The following is a 21,248-nucleotide window of genomic DNA, read 5'->3' on the forward strand; positions in this document are numbered from 1 at the left end:
GGCCTACAATGTACACTTAATAATAATAATAATAATAATAAAATAAAATTTTATTTATATCCCGCCCTCCCCAGCCGAAGCCAGGCTCAGAGCGGCTAACAACAATAAAAGTAACACAGCGTTCTAAAATCAATTCAAAATCAAATTAATGGCAACCGTTGGGCTAGAGTTCTATGAGGATTACCAAAGGAGCGGGGTCAGACTGTGCCTTGGCTAAGGGTGCCCTTTGCACATGATCAGAGGCACTGATGCATGTTACCACCACGTCAAATATTCCAGGGCTTAGCCTGAGCACTGAGGACAGGCGAGATGCCAGAAGGAGCATAGAACGCATGGGCCTTGAATTTCAGTTCCCCTCGTATAAAGTTAGCAATAAATGTTGGAAATGCAAAGAAAAAGAGGGAACATTTTATCATATGTGGTGGGAATGTAAAAAGGTGAAAAACTTCTGGGAGATGATATATAATGAGATGAAAAAAATGTTGAAATATACATTTATTAAGAAACCAGAAGCATTTTTACTTGGCATTGTAGGAGATGATATAAACAGAAAGGATTGTAAGTTGTTTTTATATGCAATGACGGCAGCAAGAATATTATTGGTACAGAAATGGAAGCAAGAAGAATTGCCAACAAAAGAAGAATGGAGGATGAAATTGATGGACTATGCAGAATTGGATAAACTAACTGGAAGAATTCGAAACCTGCGGGACCAGAGATTCACAGAAGACTGGTGTAAATTTACGGACTATTTGAAAAGTAATTGTGATGACCAGATTACGTTTGTAGGTTTGCAAGAAGTTTTGTGTGGTAAATTATTTGAATTATTGCAAAAATGGTTAAAGAGGTGGATTGTGAGTTAAGATAATTAAAGGCAATAGGAATTTAAGAAATGCAGAAGAAATGATAAAAATGGTGGATCATCAGAGGGGCTGATGGAAGTCCAAAAAGTTTGTATAAGATGTGCAGTTCTGTGGAATGTATAATAATTGGTATGTTGAAATTAATAAAAAGTATATATGTAAAAAGAATTTCAGTTCCCCTCTGTGTAATGGCGGTAGAAATACCGCCTTATTCCGGCGGTGCATCCTCAAAGAAGGAGGATTTCAGGAGAAACATCCAGGGAGGCCTGATCCCGGACTTCTCAGCCTCTGCTCAGAGTTGCTGCTTTTGCTTTTGCTGCTGCTGCTGCTGCTGCCGCCACACAGTAGAGCCCATCCTTTATCTGCAGCCTCCAGCCGGGAGCAAGGCAAGGGGTAAGCAGCTCTGACAACCAGATGCAGATTCGCAGAGCAGGTGGAAGGACACTTTTGGCGGGGAGACTCTCTTTCAGCCGTGCAAGCATGGAGAGAGGCTGGAGACACGCCGCTGCCCTCTGGGTCCTGGTTCTCTGGGCCTCCGGCTCGTCTCACAAGGGGCTTGGAAACCTGGATGCCAGCTTCGACAGCAAAGGTACCATGCTTGAAGAGAGGGCTGGCCACCTGGGCCCTGTCAAAGTGGGGCTGGGGGGGTCGAAGGGGATAAGAGAGCAATTGCAAGGTGGGGAGCTGGGGGACAAGGAGTGAAGAGAACTCAAAGAGGAGCTAAGAAACTGCCTGTGAATGTACTGTGTGTGCCCAACATGCAACTGGTCAGACAGAGTCTCTTTCCAGTACAGTGGTACCTCGGGTTACATACGCTTCAGCTTACATACGCTTCAGCTTACACACTCTGCTAACCCAGAAATAGTGCTTCAGGTTAAGAACTTTGCATCAGGATAAGAACAGAAATCGGGCTCCGGCGGTGCAGCAGCAGCAGGAGGCCCCATTAGCTAAAGTGGTGCTTCAGGTTAAGAACAGTTTCAGGTTAAGAACGGACCTCCGGAACGAACTAAGTACTTAACCTGAGGTACCACTGTACTCTGGATTGCACCATATGGCAGTGGCGCGATAATAATAAAAAATATGAGGCAACCTCCGCAAAAATCGATCTGATCTGATCTTGCCTAGTTTGTGTACTTCATCTGCTCCTCGCGGTTCTCATGTAAACTTTCTCTCTCTCTTCCTGAGCTTTAAGTGCGATGAAACACTGTTCTCAGCCGCGTTGAAAGCAGAAATTTTGCAGCTTGGCAGACATTGCTCCTTTAAAGAAAAAAGGAGATCTGAGGGGTTTAACTCGTGGAGCAGGTTCTTGTAAGGCCTGGTGGATTCTTCTTGTAAATTTGAAGTCTCTCGGCTTAAAAAGAAAGAAAGAAAAAGGATCCATCCTTTAACTGTGGACACCAGTGTTGGGGTAACCTGGAAGGGGAACAGGTTGAGGCAAAGCGGCGGTGAGAATTATTGGGTCTATTTCTGTAGAAGGTAGGAGGTGGCCGATTCAGAGGTCAATGAAATAAGGCACCAATAAGATATCCCCCAAGTTTGAGGTTCTAAAGCTGCAGGCTTTATATACTGTGCAGTATGTTTGTTTTCCTGTGGGAAAGAATATGTCTGTGGACAACCCTCTGTTCAGTCCTGGCCACACATCCCTCGCAAGTAGACCTGAGGGTGTATTAACAAAGCAGATGCAAAATTTCAGAGTGCACAATTTCCAATGTGGCAGTTTTGACATCCCTGTTTCCCTCAGACAGCTGAAGTTCAGCAGTTAAAGCTCACAGGGTGAGAAAATACATTGTTGTTTTCTGACTTCAGCCTTGTAGTCATTAGATTTGTAAGCCCAGTAGTTAAATGTGTGGGATTTACGATGGTGGCAGATGCTCTCTTGGAAAGTTGCAGACCCACCTACCCAAATGGGAAACGTAGAAAAATAAAATGTGAAATGCAGATTTGCTTCCATTGGGAAGATTGTAATATGTGAGCAAGAAACTACTTTGACCCTGTTATTGTTATTATTATTTTCTGGTGGGATTCCACATCCATAATGTGTGTGTTCCTACTTAGCTTAAATATTACTTGCCTAAATATCAAGAAACTTGGTAATGAATGGCTGCTCTGTAGACTATAAAACATATGTGATTTAACAAGTCTGCCTGTGCATGGCTTGTTTGCCTAGGGGAGTCCGATATAGTTCGTTCAGTTTACTTAAGGTCAATTTAACGCCTGCTCATTATTTTATGACTGCAGCATCTAGTGAGAACTCACCATATAAAAATGAGTTTTTTTGTATGGTTCCTGTTTGACTTGTGTCAAATTTAGGAAGCTTTGATTCTACCTTAGACCCCTGTTCAGTTTTGAGCTGCAAATTGTCAAGTGCAGAAGAATCAAGTCATGTACCGGGGGTTGGGGAGTCAGTCCTTCCACTTAAGACAGTTTCCAATCCTATGCCTAAATCCAACAAGAGGAAATTTACCTGTTGCCTCCATTTTTGAATGCAACTTTTCAACAAGGGAAGTGTATGAGTGCAAAGGGCATTTGCTTGCCTGGGCTTTTACATCAAAGCCCTACCCAGATAGCTCAGTCCGTAGAGCATGAGACTCTTAATCTCAGGGCTGCGGGTTCAAGCTCCACACTGGGCAAAAGATTCCTGCATTGCAGCGAGTTGGGCTAGATGACTCTTGTGGCCTCTCCTATGAATCTATAAGCTGTATTCCTGTAAGGCAAAACAACAACACCCCTCCCCACAAGGTCCAGAGGCAGATTCTAGAACCCCAAGGGTTCTAGACTCTACTGGTTTTGGAAGTTCTTCCCGGTGTCTAAAATCTAAAACCTCCCAGCCAGCTGCCGCTACACCATCTCTTCAGGTACCGTAATACGGTTTCTTTTGATCTGGGCTGATTCTGTTTTTGCAGCTTTGTGCATTTTCCACATTCAGGGACACACCAATCTCTACATTCTTGGGATAAGCAAGCAGCCATCCCACGTCTTGTAGTTTCAGCAGAAGCAGATTTCATTTGCTTTTGTCCTCCCATTCCCGCAGCCTCCATTTCGATAACAAAAGAAGTGCAAACCTAGCCAACAACTTAACAACTGCTGTTCTCTGTTGTTGACAGTTTCCCAAGGGATGCTGTTTCTGTAGTGCGGAAAACTGGGGATGGAGGAATAGGAGAAATAAGGAATTGTATTAACTCTGCTTCTGTTGCTCATCTTGAATCACCCCCCCCCCCCATTTTCCCAGCCCAGCCCTTGTCTCCACGTGGCTAACTAAAAACCATTGGTCTGACCCCAATGGGTGAGGCTAAGGATTCCTGGCAGACCCATATAAAAAGTGGGTGGGTGGGAGAAACAAATGGCTGCCCCTCCTCTTTCCTGTACTTTCTCCCGCGGCCTAGACTCTACTGGGACTGAGGGTGGGCAGCCAGCTCTTATCTCGGGGAAACAGATGCCAGAAGGAGGTGACTGTAAGACTTCTGTGTTTGTGTGCGTAACGTAAGGAAGAGAGCTGGGTCATAAAATACATAGCTGCCGATCATGTGACTTTGCATATGACAGTTTGTACTGTTTCCCTTAAAACAACAACAACAACAATCCAACAAAATCTGGATTCTATGGCGGTAATGAAGTTGCTTTCATTACCGGAAGTCTATCTGAAGGCATTTAAAGTAAGAAGAGTAAAGACAAGAATATCTTTGAGAGTACACAGAGTGTTGTTCCTTTGCTGCTGCTGCTAATTTATTCATTTATTACTGTATTTCATGCATTTGTAAGCCCCTTTCTCTGCAAAAAGGGCACGGAATGTGGCATGCAATAAAGACAGCATGAAACGGCTGGGCAAGATTAAGAAAGGAATTAAAAACGGGATTTCTGTGCAGAAAATGCAGAAGGTTGCTGGGACCAGAATTCAGCTTCCTAAAGTTCAAATGTTCCATTATGAGCAGCATGTGGCTGTCACTAAACGGAACCTCATTTCTGTGAGCCCCAGGTGATGCTTAGCTAAAGATGGTAGGATAATATTGTACGAGAAAGTTCCCCTGCCCCTCCTACCCTTTCTTGGCTGCAACTTTTGAGGGGTGGAAGAACTTGGAGCAGAACAGCAACTCGTCATTCATCTCCTTGAACAAAAATTTTGTAGAATCACAGGAAGGAGACAGAGGAAGGTGGCAGGCCAACTTGTTCGTCATCCCTCATTTGGGTCTGAGAACCTTCTCAGATTTCAATTTTTTCATTAATATTTTTTTTAATAGCCTACATCTATGTTTCATATATGAAATTTAAAAACAGTATGACAACCTGTAGTAAACCCCCCCCCCAGAAAACTCCACACTGATAAAGGAACTGTACACCCAGGAATATTGCTTAGAAACCTCCCCCCCCCCCCAAGTAGTTAGACATCAGATATGGATTAAATTCCACTCTCACAAAATGTATTAAGTTGCTTTTACATTTTAAAGCTGCTTTTAAGAAGCTTTATGGGGAGGTGACCCACAAAATGGAAGAAACAAAGAAAACGAAATCAATGGTCACAAGGGATCCTACAGAATTTCAATTTTAAAAGCAAACAAGGTTCTAGTCCTTTAGGTCAGGGATGGGCGCTCCCTCTGCACTTCGGAGGCTTCGCGTTGCTATCGCTGAAGCCAAGGAGCCTGCATTCGCTCTATAGGACGCACACACATTTCCCCTTAATTTTTGGAGGGAAAAAAGTGTGTCCTATAGAGCAAAAAATACGGTATGTTTTTATATATGTTGGAAGACGCCCAGAGTAGCTGGGGCAACCCAGTCAGATGGATGGGACGTTGTTGTTGTTGTTGTTGTTGTTGTTGAATAGGACGTCCCTATTTTCTTTGGAGAAATGTTGGAGGGTATTTGGTAACGTTATGCCTGTCTGTCTGCTTTGCACCTAGCTGCGTATCTGTTGACGGAGGACCGTTCGGACCTCAAGTGTTTCACCCAGCAGCTGGAAGACCTGGCCTGCTTCTGGGAGACATTTGTACCCCCGAAGGAGCAAAACAACCAGAGCGTGTACAGCTTTGGATACAAATATGAGTAAGTGTGTGTATAAGCCGCACCAGAGCCAGCCAGTCTCAGGGGCTCAGCCTGATCTAGTCTACAGATCCTCTAAGAGCCTGAGGATGTTATGGGGGTTTCACCTAAGACTTTCTGCATTGTTTTCATTTTATGTTATATTTATATAGTGCCTTACCTCTTAGGCACTCAAAGCAGCAGCGTATATAGAATCATAGAGAGTTGGAAGGGACCCCAGGGTCATCTAGTCCAACCCCCTGCAATGCAGGGATCTCAGCTAAAGCATCCGTGACAGACAGCCGTCCAACCAACCTCTGCTTAAAAACCTCCAAGGAAGGAGAGTTCACCACCTTCCATTATATTCCCTCCATGAGGGCTACCATTCCAGTCCGACATAATCATTAGTAACAAATAGTTCCAACATATGAGAGTATGCAGAATTAACTACACAATATATTTCAGGGACATTCAGGCTTAACATATTTTATCTTATTAAAATTTATCCTTATTAATTATTATGAAAAATATATAAAAAAGGAGAAGCTAGTATTACAGTTTCGGTGCTAACAAGATGCCAAGGGAAGCTATACTTATATCGACAATCTGAAAACCTGGTCTGGTTTTTCATTATTGTTACTGTACTATTGTAAAACCTAATACATAGCTTCCATTTATTTTCAAAGGCTTCTTTGTATTTTGATGCATCTGTACACAATACAGGTTTCCTTTTTGCAATATCTCTGACCTTTCCTAAATCTAGGATGCGTTGCTCCCAAATTCTTCCCTCCCACATCTCTCTTCTGTTTTGAAGGACTCCTGGGAGATGCATCAAAGTGGTGTTAGCGGATTGTGCCTGTGTAAAATATATACAGAAGTGCCAAAATAGGAAAGAGTCAGGTCAGAATGAGGGTCATACCTGTAGTATTAGTCAAATAGGTTTCTGTATCCCAAAAGTCCCAGGAGCTTGTATTTTACCCTCACATTCCCCAGATGTTAGAAAACTGATTTTTATGTTGCATAAAACAATAGATCTTGAAATGTACTAAAGGATTCTGACAGTGCTGTTTGACAGTGGAATGGACTCTCTTGGAAGCTGGTGGACTCTCGTTCCTTGGAGGTTTTTAAGCACAGATTGGAGGGCCACCTGTAACGGATGCTTCAATTGAGGTTCCTGCATTTCAGGGGTTTGGACTGGAAGACCCTCAGGGTCCCTTCCAGCCTTTCAGTTCTACGATTCTATGATACACATGCCTAAGATTGCTCTGTGAGTGTAGCTACTCTGTGTGAAATTATCTTGAGTGGGCTTCTTTGGAAACATGGGAAGTAGAAAGAGGAGGCTGAGGTGGTGGAGGAGAGAGAACGGGCAGAGAAGAAAGGGCACAGAAATAGGAGCTGCTGAAACGAGGAAGGTTGACGTTCACATATTGATTTGTGAGAGACACATCGTCTCTCTACTTCACGAAGAAATTGTATGTCTCAAAGGTAACGTGACAAGGCCATTCAAAGGATGGATGAACCAAAACAACTTTAATGCAAGTGCTTTATGGAGAAGAAAGCCAGTTCCACAGCAGGCTGCTTCTTCAAATGTAGAACAGGAACTCATGTGCCTGAGAGCTGACTTGTATGGCAGGCCAGGAGAGCCAATACAGTACAGTTCAGTATGTAAAATTTAGTCTTATGCTGACTAGCGTTGACAATGAGCTTTACAGGTCAAAACTGCCCTAAGGGACGTTGGCCTTGACCTCAAGAGCCCCCCCCCCCCAAATTCCCATATTCTTCCTTCAACCCTACTGGGCACAATGGTTGCAACAGAAGCTGCTTCCCAAACTTTAAATAATAATACAGTATTTCCCGCCTGCTTTCATTCAGGGACGACGACTCTTTGAAATTGTGTAACTTGACTGTGGAGTACACACCCCGGAATACAACGCGATACACTTGCTTCTTTCCGAGGCAAGATGTTTCAGCCTTTTCCCCTCTTGAGATCAAGGTCTTTGATGGGCGCTCTCCCAAGAGCACTCTGTACAACAGAACGATCTTTGTGGAAAAACTACGTAAGTTCCCAATGCGGGGGGGGGGGGGGGGGATGGGCCTTGCAAGAAATGACCTCCAAGTCTTCCTAGAGTGGGTGGGTAGGTGGGAACCTGGAAGCAAGAAGAATGTAGATCAGGATCATAGAATCATAGATCCTGAGGATTGTCTAGTAGCTAAACCCCCTGCAATGCAGAAATATGTAGTGGTCCCTTACGGGGATCAAACCTGCAACCGTGGCGGTAGAACTCTGGGTTATTTGCTATAGGTCAGCAAAGGTTTCTGACTCCCAGTGGATTAACGATCGCAGCAGCAAAACGATCCCTTTCCACCTGAATTAGGCTATCAAAACTAAGAAAGCGCAAGAGGAATAGACTTTTGTGCAACAGAACGGTGAGCTCAGTTCTGTAAGGAAAAGAAAACAAGTTCAGAATGTGCTCGGAGGCACCCTAGCCCACACCACACATTTAAACCAATTTAACAGCTGTGACTTCCCTCAAAGAATCCTGGTAACTATAGAATGCTAAGGGTGCTTAGAGACGTCCCACAGAGCTTCATTTCTCAAAATGCTCAACAAACTGCAGCACTTCCTCCCCACTAGTTTAATCCAGGTTCCAGACCACCTGAGTCTAAGGAAGACTTGTCGTTGTGTGGGGAGGACTAGTAATGTTTTGGACTACAAGCCCCATCAGCCCCAGCCTGCTTGGCCAAAGGTCAAGGGTGATGAGAGTTGTATTATAACGACATCTGCTGGGTACCAAGTTGGTGAAGGCTACCTTATCTATACCTTTACTACAATAGAGGCAGAAACTGGAGAGGTGAAGCTTTCTGACCTCCATTCTAAAACCTGTTCAATTTCTATATGTTTTACAACTGTTAAAGTCACAGAAACATTGCTTAGACTGAGTAGTAATGGTCAGTGCTTTTTTCTGGGGCTTAAGGATGCTTAGAGTGCTTTTCTTTTAAATGTGCTTGTGCACATTTGCTCACAAGATCACATTGAGTTCAGTGGAGCTTACTTAGGGTTGCCATGTGTCCTCTTTTTCCAGGACACGTCCTCTTTTTCAGGGGTAAGATTTCTGTCCAGGTGGGTTTTTTTTTAATTGGCCAAAATGTCTCTGGCTATACTTTCTGGATGAGACATAGACATAACTGGTGGTTGAAGACTTGCTTCTCTTCTTCTGCCCACCCCCCCCCACCCCAGTAAGGGTATTTAAAATGAGAGTCGTCATAGCGTGCTCTTTTTTGCTATTCAAAATATGGCAACCGTAAGCTTACTCCCAAATTAACATAGCCTGTAGCCTGTAGTGCCCAGCCAGTAGATCAGCTTCACTCTTTGTGACCATAAACTACTTGGGGTTTTTTTGGGGGGGGGGGACAGAGGCTAGCAGTGCAGTCAACTGGAGGAGGAAAGATAACGTGAGTTTGCACTAAATAGGAAAGAGGGAGCAGTTGATGTAGGCTTGGCCAAGCCAGTAGGCTTGGTCTTTATTGAAGATTGTCATGACAGGACTCCCACCTGCCACCAGGTGAAACGAGATTGAAACCCCAAACAAAAGAGAACCCAAACTTTTATTAGCTGCTAATTCCCATGTTACACCCCCTCCCCACACTACATCACTAATACATCATAGTTACATCATGAAAGGGGAGGTCTGGTGGCAGTAATCAGAGCATCCTGGACCCTGCCCCATGGTTCCCCTTGTCCTCCACCAAACACCCATCAAGTGTAACAAAAGAGATATTTGCATTTCCCTGTTTCCCAGCCAAGTGAATCACACCCTTTTGTCTTCATCTGGGTTTGTTATTTCTGGAATGGCTACCTGTCTGGCACTCAGGTATCAGGATGCCAGGAATTATCACTCAGGCAGAGGGGCTGCTGAGTAGCTGAGCTCACATGTCTATATGAATTTCTGAAGTTTTCCCCGGGAGGCAGTACATAGGTACATTTATCAGTGAATTGTTACATTTGGTATTGTGCAGCAGAGGCCCTTTGAGTAGATAGGAAGAAACTGTGATGAAATGTTTTGTGGGGACAAATCACAAAAGTCACAAAAGTGATTGTGCTGATTTTGGTAGTGGGCTGCATGTGCATGATATCTGCTGGAGGGGCAACCCCCAACCAACCTATACATAAATTCCTGCAAAAAAGAAAGAAGACCTCTATTCTGTCGCCACTGGGCTGTTCTCACATCCTGCTCCTTTCCCCTTCCAGTTTTCCTGGACCCCCCCTCTAACCTGGCAGTGCAGCTGTTGGGGCCTCCGGGACAGCTGAATGTGAGCTGGCAGCCCCCCATTCAATACATGGACAATAGCATCCGCTATGAGATGGCCATCTTCCATAAGGGTAGCATAGTCCAGCGGGTAAGTCACTTTTGTCCTTTGTTATGTTGTAAACAAAAATCTGCCCTTTTTCCCTTATGGGGTTTCCAAGAGCCCATATAGAATGCTTATGTAGGTTCCCTATTGGTAGGAGAAAATAACAGAGGCCAACCAGAGAATATTAAGAAGCAAAGCAGCTAGTAAGCCTGATCTTTATCTTTATTGATCTGTTGCAACAGGGTCCTCACTCACCACACGCAGAAAGGAGGAGGGACCCAGAACAAAAGTGTGCCTGCCCTTATATAGACATTTTAAATTCTCTCCCTGGAGTCCAAAACCACCCCAGAAACATCATACATACATCACAGAAGGGGTGTAGCTCAAGACCACCACCCCAGATACATCATACCTACATCACAGAAAGGGCGATCTACAGCAGAAATCTTGATTGCGTTGTTTACCTCCTGTCTACCAGGTTATCTGTTAATGATTACTTAATTGGATACCCTGAGGAGCCTGGCCAGTCTTTTGTAATGATAAATACTTAGTTCCTGAGCCAGGTCACAGGCTCACACCCTTTGTTGTTGTTGTTTAGTCGTGTCCGACTCTTCATGACCCCATGGACCAGAGCATGGCAGGCACTCCTGTCTTCCACTGCCTCCCGCAGTTTGGTCAAACTCGTGCTGGTAGCTCCGAGAACACTGTCCAACCATCTCGTCCTCTGTTGTCCCCTTCCCCTTGTGCCCTCAATCTTTCCCAACATCAGGGTCTTTTCCAAGGAGTCTTCTCTTCTCATGAGGTGGCCAAAGTATTGGAGCCTCAGCTTCTGAATCTGTCCTTCCAGTGAGCACTCAGGGCTGATTTCCTTAAGAATGGAGAGGTTTGATCTTCTTGCAGTCCATGGGACTCTCAAGAGTCTCCTCCAACACCATAATTCAAAAGCATCAATTCTTCAGCGATCAGCCTTCTTTATGGTCCAGCTCTCACTTCCATACATCACTACTGGGAAAACCATAGCTTTTACTATACGGACCTTTGTTGGCAAGGTGATGTCTTAAATGTGCCCTTAAGACAGGGTTTGTGAAGGAAAAGACAATGGGGGGGGGGCTTTTCCATTTTCCTTTGACCTTGCAGAGAAAACATTTGGTCAGTTTAGGAATCAAAAATGGCTTCAGGTCAGTCTTCCTGTGCTGATCTATGTACGTGCTTGGTTGGTACACTTATGAACATTTAACGTATATCTAAGACCTCAAAATTCCTATCACAGTTACCTGGCTTTCAAAACTCCCTCCTTTCCTCCCTCTGACCTCTGCTTTCCCCCCTTCTGCTTCCAGGTGGAGATTTCCAATGGGCAGACATATTACCTCCGGAATCTCAAAGGAGGAACCCGCTACACGTTGGCTGTGCGGGCCAAGCCAAACGGAGTCAGCTTTGATGGCTTCTGGAGTGGATGGTCGCAGACGGTGTCGGCGATGATACCCAGTGGTAAGTGTTCTTCAGGCAATTTTGGCCACAGCCATGGCACAGGGCCGGTTGAAAATAGCCACTTAATTAGAATGGAGCGATGCTCATAAAACCACGAGAAGCTGAGAATCTGCTTTTAAGGGAAAATGAAACAAAAAGCAAAGCAGCATTAAAATAAAACAAAATAGTGGGCACCTTCTGAGAACTCCAACCCAAAATCAACAAGAACGAAAGCCTCAATAACACTGGAACCAAAATCCCAAGCCTAAGGAATCCAAAACAGAGCACAATTCACTTTACATCTGTCCAGCACGTCTGTTCAAAGAGAATAGGACCTCTGCAAAAAGATGGGAGAATTCTCCAGCCACTTTTCAATTCCCAACCATGGCTTCTTCCAGAGAGCTATTTTCTGCCCAGATGGTGCATAAACCGGTGGTGCTGATGGAAGACAGGCAATTGCTGGGGGTGTGTGTGTGTGTGTGTGTGTGTGTGTGTGTGTGTTAGATAGATCCACTGTAGATGGAAGAAAGTCCCTATTTCCCTTGCGTTTCTAGAAGACAATGGCAGCCTGCAGTTCTTTTTCTTTGAGGAGATATCTGATTGCCCTGGCCCAACCAATAACAAAACTCAGATATCAGTGGGGACAAAAAACCCCAGCTTGTTAAGCTTGTGGGAGTATTGTTGGGGGAGAACAAGGATCTGAAGTATCCAAAGCCATTTTGGTTCCCTAATACAGCCCCGAACCAGGGATAAATTTAGACCACTTCAGAAACTGGTCTAAATCCCTCCTGGAAATTTATGTTATAACAGTTAAAATTGTAAAAAATGAAACAGACGTAGGGTTGCCGTATTTTGAAGCGCAAAAAAGAGGATGCTATGACAACTCATTTTAAATACCCTTACTATATGTAGGCTACAGAACAGGCATCCCCAACCTTTGGCCCTCCAGATGTTTTGGACTACAGTTTCCATCATCCCTGACCACTGGTCCTGGTCGCTAGGAATCATGGGAGTTGTAGGCCAAAACATCTGGAGAGCCGCAGGTTGGGAATGCCTGCTGTAGAAGCTGTGATATATCACTGAGGGGGGGCAGGAGAAGAGAAGAGGAAAGCAAGTCTTCAACCACCGGTTATGTCTATATCTCATCCAGAAAGGATAGCCAGAAACATGGTGAAATTGAAGATCATAAACTATTGGTGCTGTTTGTCATTTTGCTGGACTCTGCTTGTACTTATATTTACCCCATATTCTTAGTAAATTTGCTATGACGTTATCCTTGTTTAAACTGGTTTCCAATATTTCATTAATAAAACTTGTAGATTAAATTGTCTTAAGAATGGTTCAGTTTTAACCCCAGTCATCTCTAGATTGTGTATCCATTCTGTTAGCCATTTAAAGGCGTTGGCAATACATTGGTACCTCAGGTTAAGTACTTAATTCATTCCGGAGGTCCATACTTAACCTGAAACTGTTCTTAACCTGAAGCACCACTTTAGCTAATGGGGGCTCCCGCTGCTGCCGTGCCACCGGAGCACGATTTCTGTTCTCATTCTGAAGCAAAGTTCTTAACCTAAGGTACTATTTCTGGGTTAGCGGAGTCTGTAACCTGAAGCGTATGTAACCAGAGGTACCACTGTATAAATATAAATTGGAAATGATATGCCACCCTTTTTACTTGTCTAGCAATACAACCTATTTAATTAATTCTTGGTTGCTTCCTATTCCATATAAATTGCACAACTAGGCTTTGCCACATTTTAAATTAAGATTCATTTACTCATCTTGCCAAAGCCTGAAAAATGACATTTAATTGGGGCAAGATTATAATTTTAGTCATGTGGTCAAATAAATATATTTAACCTATTCCATTGTTCTGCTTTGGAACTTCTTTTCTTATATAAACTTCCCAATCTACATAGAAATGCTTTCATTTTTTCTTAATATTATACAAATATCACACAGATCTCTTACTTACTCATTGGTGATCTAACTTTGTTCTTTTTTAAAACATCACTTTGTATATGTAAATATATATTGATTATTTCTGTTTTGTCCTTGTTAATTTTAAGGCAAACAAGAAGACCAATATTGAAAAAAGAATCTTCTCCAGCTACAGATAGAATTTACAATCTCTATTATTGTTTAGGCATTGCTGTGAAGACAGTTACATACCAGCTATTTTTCTGTGTGCAGTTCCTTTGTTTTCTGCATCTATTACTGCACCAATGTTTCTTATGCTTCTTAAAGGTTCCAAATGGAGAACAAATAATGAAAATGACAGGACCTCTGTGTCTTTTTCCAGTACTCAGAATGAATTTGATATTTGGTCATCAACCCCTATCCTTGCAGTTGGGCTGTTGTTAATAATGTTAATCAAAGTAAAGATTTTTTTCTCTAAAGTTAGCTTTTAATGTTTTAAAAAAGAAAATACCGTAATGTTATCGAAAGCTTTTTCTGCATCAAAACCATTAATAAAGGCTGTGATTTTACTTTCTTTACATGCATAATTGTGTTTATATTTTTCCATACATTATCCTTCAAATATCAGTTGGATATAGACCCCGTTAATCTCCTATTCATTTCTCATCTGTTATTTGTTCTCATTTTTGCAATCTTTCATATTTCCCATTCTTCCCTCAAAATAGATTTTTCTTCCAGTCTATTGCCATTTATTTCTGCATTTCCTCCTGTTTGCTTTTTGGAGTCTCTGTTTCTCACTTTTGAGATACAAAATGCTTTATCTTTTTAATATCATCCATTCTCAAAACATGTTTTTCATGCTTAACAACAAAAAACATCCAAAAGTATGGCCCTTTAATCCAGATGCTAATATTTCACTTTCTGCTTCACAATCAATATTGCATTTTACTTTGGGCATCAAACATTGCACCTTAAACAAGAATTATAATTTACCCACCACCAGTTATTACATTCAGCTGGATAGCAGCTGTGAGAGTTTTACCTAATGGCTGCTTTTGTACAATACTCCAGTGAAAAATAATTCTATTATAAATACAACAGCAGATACTACCCAGAAAGTGCAGTACTATTTCACTATAAGCTCAGCCACACATATTGCAGCATGTAGTTTAGTAATTTAGTACTTGCCAGTGAGAGAAATATAACTACTAAACATACCTGGGATAGCTCAGTAGAGCATAAGACTCTGAATCTCACGTTTGTGGGTTCAAGCCCTATTTTTGCAAAAAAAAAAAGTACTACATTGCAGGGGGTTGAACTAGATGACACTCATGGTCCTTTCCAACTCTATGATAATTATCTACTATGCATAATTACTATGTTTCTATGTTCTTGACAAGTTCGTTTATTGTTCAGTCCAAAAGATAATGGCCTTTATTAGTTAACAGCTCCACAGGATGTAGTTCATTAAAAGGTCCGGTATTATTTTATTGGAAAAGTAGGACTTCAGCAATTTGGCAATACTAAGTTCCATTGTTGTTAATGCACATATTTCTAGTCCAGGACTAGGCAACCTGTAGCCCTCCAGTTGGTCATCTCTGTCCATTGACCATGCTGGCCAGGACTGATGAAGCTGGAATCTACCTACATTTGGAGGGCCACAGGTTCCCCACTAGCTTCCTCTTCCATCCACCTTTTTCTATTTTCTTTAAGCAGTCTATTTACTTTTTTCAGTTATTTGGTTTAATCAGTAGCAACCCTGTATGGTGGGTGTGGATTCACTCTCCCCAAACCGGTGCCACTGCAACTTACCTGGACAGGCAGGACATGGTTGTGATGAGGTCAGGGCTGCATGGTTTGCTGGTGTGCCCATGCAAACTCTATTGTCACCCTGCCATGCCCCAGCTCATTCAGCTACAGTGACCCTGACATCAGGAGGGTGGCTGAGTGGTTCCACCATACCACAGGGAACTAATGTTGAAAGAGCTCATTTTTCTCCACCTTCAGTCCCCAATGTCTTCCACAAGCTACATCTGCAGCCTCTCATTTGATGTCTTCAAATGCCATCACCAAGCACAAACTTGACACCATTGCCACATTGTTATGGGGGTGGGGTGGGGTGGAAGCCTCCCTCAATTGCTGTGGTTTCTTGCCCTTCCAACTCCCAGCTGGAGCAATAGCTTACCTTGCGCACAGGTGGTTGCTGAAGGCAGGTGCAGCTCGTAGTGCTTTGACAATTCTCACTGCGCTACCTCTCCAGATAATATTTTCTAATCTTCATTATCTGGACCAGGAATGGAGGGGTGGTCATAGAATGGTGGGAGACTTAGTGGTCAAGAAGAATACATGTTAGAGCGCTCAGTTGACTAGATGATGTGATGTAATGACCACAGTTGGCCTACTCAGGAGATTTCAACATGGTGTTCTGGCCTTGTATGTCCTCTGAAGTATTTAACAGTCATGATTCACTATCTACCAGGACATCTGAAAAGAACCAGGTAGTAAGCTGAAATCCAGGCAAGAGCATATCACTGGTTCATCCTACCATGTCCACTGCCAGAAGTATGTGCTTTCTCCATGTAGTGACTATGTAACAGAAGGTTGTTTGAAGGAGACTTGGGTACCAACCAAAGGGTTTTTATGAAGTGCCTCTTGCTAGGCTAACCTGTTCTTTGACTTGCAGAACTGGACCCCCTCATCCTGACGCTGTCTGTTGTTCTGGCGCTGATCGTTCTGCTGTTGGCTTTCCTCACCCTGATGTTTAACCGAAGGTAATGCCCAGTTCGTTTATTTTCCAACCCTCCTACCCACCAAAGGGTGGGTGGCCTTTTTGAGTACCGGGACCTTGGCCATCAGGTCTGGAGGGACTGTAAGAGCATTTTCAATCGCAGCAGTTAGAGCCATCAGGAAATGCCCTAAATTGAGGAGTGGGACACCTGTGGCCCTCTCAGTGTTGCCGAACCACAATCAACACCACCGCTGACCATTGGCCAAAGTAACTGGGGCTGATGGGAGTTGAAACATCTGGAAGGCTACAGGTGCCCCATCCCTGCCCTAGTTAGTTTTCATTACTAAGGTCAGTGCTTTTTTTCTTTTAAAAAATGTTTAGGGGTGCTCTCATTTTCCTACTCATATTGAAATACTGCCCCTCAATGAGGCCAAACTCAGATTCACAAAATGTTTAGGGGTATGTGTACCCCCAGAAAAAAAGCACTTACTAAGGCAGGGGTTGTCAACCTGGTTTCTACCACCCATTAGTGGTTGTTTCAGGAGTCTAGGTGGCTGGTAGGGGGTTCTACGGCACAAGCTGAATGCCCCTTCCATCGAGCTCTGGTGGGCGGTAAGGAAATTTGGTGCAGTAGGTGCAAAAAGGTTGACTACCGGTGGACTAAGGTGATGTTGGAGTGGGAATGACTTTTAACACTTGTGATTGTTATGCACATTCTTACTAAAGTCTGTTCTCTCCTATTATCTTCCACCAGGTTTTTGAAGAAGAAGATCTGGCCTGCAATCCCCACCCCAGAGCGTGAATTCAAGGACCTTTTCACTATTTACAAGGGGAACTTCCAGGTATTACACTGGCTGTAGTTCCTTGTCTTCATATGACTTCTCCCTCGGCTCCCTGTATTATGCTGTTGCAAAGCCTGGGGTGCTGAGGGTCCTATGTTTCGTCAACTGTTTTGCAGTTGTTGTTTTTTACAATTGATTTGTGTATACCGTATTTTTCGCTCTATAAGACACACTTTTTCCCTGCTAAAAAGTAAGGGGAAATGTGTGTGCGTCTTATGGAGCGAATGCAGGCTGCGCAGCTATCGCTGAAGCCAGAACAGCAAGAGGGATTGCTGCACAGCGATCCCTCTTGCTGTTCTGGCTTCTGGGATAGCTGCGCGAAGCCTCTTCAGGGCAGGGGGAGTGTTCCTCCCGCTGCCCTGAAGAGGCTTTGTGTTGCATTTGCTGAAGCCAGAACAGCAAGAGGGATCGCTGCGCAGCAATCCCTCTTGCTGTTCTGGCTCCTGGGATTCAAAATATTTTTTTTCTTGTTTTCCTCCTCCAAAAACTAGGTGTGTCTTATGGTCTGGGTGCATCTTATATTACGAAAAATACGGTGAATTTTATGAAACTAGTACCGTATTTTTCGCTCTATAAGACACACCAGACCGTAAGACGCACCTAGCTTTTGGAGGAGGAAAACAAGGAAAAAAATATTCTGAATCCCAGAAGCCAGAGCAGCCAGAGGGAGCACTGCGCAGCGATCCCTCTTGCTATTCAGGCTTCAGCGATAGGTGCGCAGCCTGCATTCACTCCATAAGACGCACACACATTTCCCCTTACTTTTTAGGAGGGGGAAAAGTGCGTCTTATAGAGCGAAAAATACGGTAAATAAAAGGAGTGTAAAGAAGAGAGAAATATATAGTGTCTGAATACAGAGTTAAAGGGAGCCAGGTGTGGCCTTCCCCACCTCCCACCCCTTGATGCTGATATTCCCCCTTTCTTTGCAGCTATGGCTGGGGCATCAGAGCACCTACCTGTGGTGGAGCCAGAACTCTCCTTACCTGGAGGAGCAGCCGTTTTTGGTGGAAATCCTGTCTGAATGTGATGTTCGCAAGGTGGATGGCCCTCCCGTTCCTCCGCTCCTTCCCCCCAAGGCACGTGGCATGGGGGAACCACCTCGCAACCCAGAAGTCTCCCAAGATGATTACCTGATACTGGATGAAGACTTGGTGCCGTGCTGCTTAGGAGGGGATGCTTCCCTGCTCTTGCTGGCCAGCAACAGCAGCGAGGGCACAGATCTGGCCCTCGACGCAGGAGTAGGGACACCAGACAACAGCCAGGCCTCTTCTAGCTTCGAGTACACTGTGTTTGACCCCAGCTCAAAGAGTCTGTCCCCGCAACATCGCCACATCGAGCCGCAGCTCAAGAGCAGTTACCAGATGGTGTCCGACTCTGGGATCTCTGCCGACTATAGCCTGGTGGAGTCCAACGCTGGCCAGATGAGCTTATACACCAACCTCTGTGATGGAGGGCCGCAGCCGTTCCTGCCCACCTACATTGTGTGCTCGTAGCAGCAGTGATCAGCAGGAGAACTGAGGCAGCGAGATGCTATCCCAGGAGCCTGGCACCTCCCACTTCCTTCCTGGTTCTAGCAAAATGCCAGGGGAAGCCAGTGGACACAGCTATGGGGCCTCCAAAACTCCAGTTGGGCCCAAGTCGCACTTGTAGGAGGAAGAGAGGTTTGCAAAATGCATGGAAAGGTGATGAAGGACGTAAGAAGGACTCTGCTGGATCAGGCCCATCCAGTCGAGCATCCTGTTCTCACAGTGGCCAGCTGGATGCCTCAACAGGAAACCATTGAGCAGAACATGAAGCAGAACATGAGCACCACAGCACTCTCCCATCGCCTGGTTTCCAGCAACTGGTGTTCAGAAGCATTTCTACCTCCCAGCTGTGGAGGTAGCGCATAGCCATCCCGGCTAATAGCCCTTGATAGCCCTCTCCTCCATGAATTCGCCAGATCCCTTTTAAAAAAAGCCGTCCTATTTTGAATGGGGAAGGGGCAGGAGGCCCACGAAAGAGACTTGTTGCTCCCACAACAACCCTTTGAAGCAGTCCTTTCTGACATTAAATGTGCTGTGGCATCTTTCTTTCATTTGTATTCACCCCAGGCAAGTGCATTCTACAAGGCTGCGGATCGGGGACTTGGCCAAAAGCACACCTAGAGTTCTGGTGTGGCACAGCAGGTTTGCAAGTAGCAGCGCAAGCTTAAGGCTTGAGGTGTTTATAGACTGAGGTGTGGAATATTGTGGGCACTCGCTTGCTAGCCAGGTAGCTAACTTTCTCCCACTCCACACTCTTCTGATGAAACTCCTTCCCCTCTGACCCTGCTCTGTCCTTTTAACTACCAAGCTTTTTGGCCAGACATATTTGCCCATTATACTATGTACTATACTATTGCAAAAATATTTATGTCCAAATGTCAGCGTTGGGACTGATGTCTTTTGGGAGTTGAGGGGGTACAACATGGAAGAGTGTGTCGAATGAAGGAGTCTCATTTCTGCTACAATGCACTGTGTGGTCTTTGCTTACCTTCCTGTAAAATGGGCATGGCTCCCCCCCCCCCCGGCTGGAGCTCAGTTCTGGCACCTCTCAGGTGGGCGCCATTGCCATTCTAAGAGAACGAGGGAGGTGTTCCCAGTGAGTCCCTGCACCTCTTTTTCTAGAAAAATAACACTGAAAATGGGGATTGACAAAACTAGGCAAACAAAATACCAATTGAAATGTTAAAAGGGGCTGTCTTTCCATTTTGGCTTGAATAAGCACAGTAACCCAAAAACTCAAAGAGAATTGCATGGCTGTTCTGCCAGCTGTTTACTGCCATAGGGTTTGCATGTGGGGCACAAAAAGGTGTGCGGAATGTACATGCCCTGTTTAGAATATTACTGTTATTTTCCCACTCAAGAGACATATTACGGTGTTTATGTACTCTGGTAACGGGTTTCCTTGTGTCTGAACTATCCTTCGAAGGCACAGATCAGCATCAGGTGCTGGGAGGACTGTATAATATCTGAACTCTCACAGGTATGGCCACAAAGATTTTGTAATTATCCTCTTGAATTTGTGTATCAAAACAGAAACTGGATATATTTTTATATACTTTATATACTCCAAAGTGTTTTTTTTTAATTAAAAAAATATATAAAAACATTGTTTTTGCTCATTCTGACTCCCTTGTGGGAAAGAAGATGATCTCTTAATGTTCACCCAGATGCTTTTCACATTTCCTTCTCTTCTTCCCTTTGTTGCCCAGAACTACTGAGCACCGAATCAGACCTCCGAGTTAGGAGGACACAGGTGTGGGGGTGTGGAGTCTCACAGCAACTGGGGTGCTCCTGAAAAAGACTCCAGCTTAACAGGGTAGGGCAGGAGAAGGGAAAGGCCATTCTCCATCCCCTCTGAAAACATCCCGTTGTCCTACAGATCACTGACAGTTCCACTGATGTTAGTCATACTCAGAATAGACTCAAGTTTCTGCAGTTCATTGATTTCAGTGGGTCTACTCAGCACATGCCCTAGTTGGATATCACCCACTGGGTTCAATAGGATTTGCTCCTGTGTGTGTATAGGATTGCAACAACAAAAAAATCCTGGGTTTGGGGGCTAACTACAAGCCCTGAAGCTAAATAAAGAATTTGCCAAATAACAGGAAGTTTTTGAAGAAGGTGGAGCTTCGGATTTCCCCCATTCTCCCTCTCCCGAAACCTCCCTGTACACCGTAGGTATGATTTTTAACCTTGTGGTAAACTGTTGGGAGATGAGAGAGAGCAATCAGGGGTTTAGACGCGGCAGGCAGGAAGGCAGCTGCTTGTCAACACTCAAAAAAACGTTATGCCCAACCCTTACGCCCTCTGAAAAGAGCCCACCAGCACAGCATGCCCAGCCCTGGCCTTGCTGCTGTGATAGGGCTTATCAGTGTGGCAGCAAGCACCTCTGTAACCGTTATCAGGGATGCAGCTTGCAAAAAGTGGCAGGAGACCAACCCACCGCTTGCTGATGTTGGGCAAGCTCCAGAACAGAACCAGCATAGGCCCTTGTTTCTGGGAGAGGGGAAGCCCTTTTCCCTGTTCCGTGAGATGCTTT

The 21,248-nt window shown here is 44.4% G+C and overlaps 1 protein-coding gene across 1 annotated transcript; it reads left to right on the forward strand.

The window, feature by feature from the left end:
- The first annotated feature begins 1,215 nt into the window (after positions 1-1,215).
- On the forward strand, positions 1,216-20,315 carry EPOR (erythropoietin receptor). The gene is made up of 8 exons (XM_080988212.1): positions 1,216-1,452; positions 5,756-5,897; positions 7,746-7,930; positions 10,123-10,271; positions 11,564-11,714; positions 16,297-16,384; positions 17,096-17,183; positions 18,113-20,315. Exons 1-8 carry the CDS (start codon positions 1,278-1,280, stop codon positions 18,674-18,676), a joined length of 1,542 nt encoding a protein of 513 aa, XP_080844338.1. The 5' UTR covers positions 1,216-1,277; the 3' UTR covers positions 18,677-20,315.
- The last annotated feature ends 933 nt before the right edge of the window (positions 20,316-21,248 follow it).

Source organism: Podarcis pityusensis (assembly GCF_964106645.2).
Source record: "Podarcis pityusensis genome assembly, chromosome: 17".
Lineage (NCBI taxonomy): Eukaryota > Metazoa > Chordata > Lepidosauria > Squamata > Lacertidae > Podarcis > Podarcis pityusensis.

Excerpts from the sequence above, each read along its gene's own strand:
- EPOR (XM_080988212.1), top strand. The coding sequence starts at position 1,278 with ATGCAGATTCGCAGAGCAGGTGGAAGGACACTTTTGGCGGGGAGACTC. Across the intron at positions 7,931-10,122 it reads GATCTTTGTGGAAAAACTAC|TTTTCCTGGACCCCCCCTCT; the intron begins GTAAGTTCCCAA and ends TTCCCCTTCCAG. Across the intron at positions 10,272-11,563 it reads AGGGTAGCATAGTCCAGCGG|GTGGAGATTTCCAATGGGCA; the intron begins GTAAGTCACTTT and ends TTCTGCTTCCAG.